This window comes from Aphanomyces astaci, assembly GCF_000520075.1.
Source record: "Aphanomyces astaci strain APO3 unplaced genomic scaffold supercont1.47, whole genome shotgun sequence".
NCBI classification, from domain to species: Eukaryota; Oomycota; class Saprolegniomycetes; order Saprolegniales; family Verrucalvaceae; genus Aphanomyces; species Aphanomyces astaci.
Genome location: NW_009798310.1, coordinates 377,103 through 381,815, shown reverse-complemented (window position 1 = coordinate 381,815; position 4,713 = coordinate 377,103). Strand labels below are relative to the sequence as shown.

At 47.8% G+C, this 4,713-nt stretch overlaps 3 protein-coding genes across 3 annotated transcripts; 1 reads left to right on the top strand and 2 right to left on the bottom strand.

Annotated features, from left to right (window-relative positions):
- Window positions 1–727: 727 nt before the first annotated feature.
- Window positions 728–1,444, bottom strand: H257_13334 (hypothetical protein; the record flags this gene model as incomplete). The annotated part of the gene is made up of 1 exon (XM_009840819.1): window positions 728–1,444. The coding sequence occupies one exon, from the start codon at window positions 1,442–1,444 to the stop codon at window positions 728–730; it is 717 nt and encodes a 238-aa protein (XP_009839121.1).
- A 617-nt stretch (window positions 1,445–2,061) lies between these two features.
- Window positions 2,062–2,327, top strand: H257_13333 (hypothetical protein; the record flags this gene model as incomplete). The annotated part of the gene is made up of 2 exons (XM_009840818.1): window positions 2,062–2,177; window positions 2,207–2,327. 2 exons carry the CDS (start codon window positions 2,062–2,064, stop codon window positions 2,325–2,327), a joined length of 237 nt encoding a protein of 78 aa, XP_009839120.1.
- A 295-nt stretch (window positions 2,328–2,622) lies between these two features.
- H257_13332 (hypothetical protein) lies at window positions 2,623–3,830 on the bottom strand (the record flags this gene model as incomplete). Its single annotated transcript, XM_009840817.1, has 2 exons — window positions 2,623–3,189; window positions 3,576–3,830. The coding sequence occupies 2 exons, from the start codon at window positions 3,828–3,830 to the stop codon at window positions 2,623–2,625; spliced, it is 822 nt and encodes a 273-aa protein (XP_009839119.1).
- Window positions 3,831–4,713: the final 883 nt, after the last annotated feature.

Below are 4,713 nucleotides of genomic sequence, written 5' to 3'. Positions count from 1 at the left end.
CAAGCGCTTGCCACACCAGTACGTTCCAATACATACCCTATGTACCTAGTTGACGTGTTCATAGCCACGCCGCCAACCCCATCGAGAATCTTTGGTCCATAATGAAGGGCTACAGCAACACGTTGCTGCGCGAGCGCCTTGCTTCGTTTATGAGACCTCGTCCTGACGGATAAACTTGTAACGAGTTTCGTATGGCTTACTTTGAGCACATCACCGACGAAGTCATTGCAGGTATGGATCGTCGATGAAAGTCGCTTGAAATATACTGCAACCTACTTGGTTGGTAGGCGAAATATAACGAATATACAACGAACGAAGTGGAACCGCCGCGAATTGCTTGTTCATTTCGCGAAAAAGTAGGGTGAGGTCCTGAAATTAACTGAAAAAAGGTGTAGTTAGTACTTCTGAAGTATATGTCAACGTAGTCAAATTAGCATTGCACTTCCTATAAGCTTAACGTGATCGGCGTCATTAACACGCAGTAGTGGACGATGTGCTGGTACCTAAAATCGAAGGGTATTTGCGTGGAAAGGTATCGTAACTCTACATTGACTACGTATGTCCTCGGCAGCGCCTCACCTCTGGTTCGAGTGTATACAGACAGAGGAAAAGGCATGCTCAAAAGCAGTGAACACTTCGCTCGGTGTTGTTAAGCCAAACTTCTATAACTGAATTGTTAGCCCGGAAAAGGAAAGACGTTGCTTTTGTCTACCGGTAGTCGAACAGGCTACCAAGACTGCTCGATTCCCCGGCAAAGGAATGGCTCGATGAACAATCGACCGGCAGAGATGCGATTGAAGATCTGCCACGCGGGCTTGGCATCGCAGTCGTACAAGGTCAACGTGCCAACAAGGTACTCGTTGCCATCGATCTCGGTCAAGATGGCGCCGAGAATGTACCAACTGCACATGTCAATGTTCTCGTTCTCGCCGCATACTTGGTAGTCGTACACGGTGCGGTTCAACCTGGCCTGGCACTTGTCGTTGGCGACGATTTCAAGTTTGGTAGTCCAGATGGTTTTCAGGGATTCGTCCTTGTTAAATGGGAACCATCCACGCAGCCACACGCGTTTGCCAGGCTCGACGTCGTCCCATAGGATTCGCATTGGGGAGTACGTGGACGGTCGAGCCAACTGCACGATGACAAAGTCCAGGGAAGTGTTGGCACTGTAAAACTTCTTGGCCACGGGGATCCACTCGCCGTCGTTTAGCCCGCCATTGATGCGTTTGGCCCCCACCACAACTTTGTCCGCTTCGTTGTGATTCTCAGCACACGCTCGAGTAAAAAGGGCAAAGTTGGGGTCTATGAGCACCCCTTGGCAGATCATGGCACTGTTGGGCGACGACCGCAGTTGACTCAGGTATGGGGATACGACTGAGGTTTGGTAATTAGCAAAGTATGCATGCGCCACGGACGTAGCGGCAACGGCAATCCAACACAGCATGACCCGTCGAGTTTGAAAATGACGGGTCTGTAAATCATTTGGAATTTGTGAATGTATAGATTTGGCGGGAAATATTTCTCAGTTTTAGTTGTACATCAACGACAGTAGATCTTCTTGCAGTAGTGAACACTTACTTAATACTTTGAAGAATTAATAAAAACGATATTATTAATAATAGTATCCTAAATAAGACGTTCACCACTTCAATGATATTGTATCGTCGAGTAGATTTTGTTTTTACTTGGGATTATTATTTGGATGGCCCTGAACCGTAGATCGTCCGTTCGTGTTGGTATCGAACACGCATATAAAGTGTGTACGACGGGCAGATTCCGCAATATCCCCAAACGATGGATATGATGCTTCAATACAATTTGAATGTAGGAGTCACACTTCATTGTTTCGTACGAGAATTCTGATTGGCTCGTAGATATCTTCAATCAATAGAAAAGTCCTTCAACAAACAGAAATAATTCGAGTGCCTTTATTATTGTTAACTTATACCGTATCGCATAATTATGTAGTATGGCACCGTACGCTGATGTAACGTTACACGATTATTATTTCTTCGAGCGCTTACCTCCAGATCTAAGCCTTCCCCTTCCAGCAACCCCTCCATGACGAAGCAACCGACGCTGCCCCCTCCTAACTCGATGAAGTCGACGCCTACATCGTCTCCTAGCACCCCACCACCCCCTCCTGGAAAGCCCAGTCTGACCAACATCTTGCCGAAGTCATTGTTCCTTCAAATCTTCCCTCAAGCCCTCCCATCGACAAGTTCGAAAACTTCGTCGCCATCGCTGCCAAGCACCCCGAATTCACCAACCCTGGCAACGCCGACGTCGACCGCCGCGAAGTCCCCAGTCTTTCTACAAGGACATAGAATGCAGTAGACCGATTAGAAGCGTACAGCGACATGCATACGCTAAATAAGCTAATCAACGTCGGTGATCAAAATCGCGATGACCGCTACCTGTACTGTTTGGACCATAAGTTTGTAGGACGGGCATCCTTCATTTCAATAATATTCAACCTTTTCATGGCAGGGTACAGTACACAAAGCTGTCGACTACTACCCTTCTAGAAAGACCTTTTGGCCACGCATTCGGAAAAGTACTAGGGTTTCGTCTTGACAGTTTGTAGCAAGTTGCGATCATCACATTGGCCAGGAAGGGAAATCATACACCAGTGACGCTTGCGTAGATCGTCACGACTGCGCCTTCTATGCCGACGATCCGCACCACTTGAGCTGAGGTGCCGAGGCGCATTGGCCGGCAGTCCACTAACAAAACACGCGCCATGAGGGGATAATAACAGTTGGAACACTGGCCGCACTGGCTGGGGGCTTGCGTGGGGTTGGTGGGGCTGGCTGTCGTTTTGGAGGGTTGAGTGGGGTACAGTAGGTAGGTTGCATGGTGTGGGGGGGAATGTTTCGGATATGTGGGTGTAGTTGTGCTGGGAGACTGGGTGGGCTTCTGCGTAGGATTTTGTGAGTAAGTAGGCGCCTCCACCGTCGTCTGGGGGTTCATGAAAGGAGATTTAGTAGAAGTGGGTACCACCGCCTCCGTTGTCCGAGGGGGAGTGGAAGGGGCTTTAGTGGAAGGGGGCACCGCCGATGTTGTCCGCGGATCTGTGAAAGCGGTGGCGTTGGCCGGAGCTGGGTCGGACCCGCATGTGTTGCTGATGTACACATCGGCGCAGTTCCAACACTGTTCTTGGCCGTTGATGTCCACGCCGGAGTTGCTCTACCCGACATAGTGCCAACGAAACACGTAGTGGGAGTCGCCTTCGCAGGTCACTCCAGGGGGGAGCACCGTCGACTTTTTGTTGCCTGGGGGCACTTGCCATTGCTTTTCGCCTTAAGGGGGACCAGCGTTTCAAAGCAGCCTTCGGTTTCTTCGTCGTGTTTGCCGTTCAGTGTACACAAACCTAATTGAAAGTACCCCTTATGGTTGGTGTCAATTGGACTTGGAGGTCCACGGTCGAAACTGACCTTGAATTATTTATTTTTTATTTCTAAATTTAATATATATATATTTTAATTAAAAATATAAATGATAACAAAGATACATTAATTGATTTAAATATTATTTATTATTTTACTTAAATTTATACACATTTTTGCATGAACGGGGAACAGGCCGTTGGAACCACCGGTTTCGTGCTGGCTGGCGTACACGCGATTACGGGTCCCTGCAGACGCCGTGTTGGCCCCCCTTGGTGCCGCCGGCACTGAGGCCGTTGTCGTCGTAGTTGACGGGAATTTGGTCATTTTGACAATGTACCCTCGATGGGGGAGAGAAATCAAGCGGCCGTGGGCGTCGGCAAAGTCGACGACGGACGAGATGGCCAAGGCCGACAAGAGAACGGAGGTACTGCACTTCATAGGAGCTGTTGCATCGGAAAGTGACAAGTGAGAAAGAAGAGGGTAGAGGGGTCAAAGGTGACCATCATGTGATGTTATGCTTCGCATGTTACTGCGAAGTAGTATATTAATCCATGCGGAGACTCTTGAACTGATAACAATGGGGGGAACGGTTCCGAGGTTACTGTACAGTCTGTACTGGTTCTTTTGACGGGAAATGATTAGTACCCAAGACACCACACGAGCACTCATCCGTGATATGTCCGTCGTTTGGTATTTGTAGTCGTGCCATTTTGTACTAGTTTCTACTAGTACGCAGTAGTACAATGCTGAAGTTTAGAGTAACCAATGCATTGGCGATGACAGTCGTGAAACTTTATGTGCACACGGTGCAAGCCAAGCACCATCGTTGTGTCATTTACATCATTAAAAGCACATGGTTCAATGCGGCGATATGTCAGTCGTTAGCTGTTCCAGCATGCTCCAGGATACTTAACTCCTACCGGCAAAACCAGCCGCTAGCGTAGTTGCACGGGTGGGGAAATTGGTTGATTCGACTGGTCTTTGAAAGCCGATGGCAGCGATACTGTATTGTAGATTCGGACGGAATCGCCCAATCGAAATCTCGCACTGAAAATTGGTTTGATATTCCTTTTCGCTGATTGGCTACATCTTCCATTGAGTACTTCACAGTGAAGTACTAGTACTAGTACTCGTATTTGGTAGCCAATCAAATCAATCATATGTCGCAACGAGACGGGGCAGAATTCAGAATTTTGATCCATATATACTAACGTTAGTCAAACTATATTTCTAAATTGTTATGAATACAACAGTCTAAGTGTACAGTGCCATCTTTCAGCAACCTCAAACCGACGAATGTGCTCTATAACCAGTCAGTAAG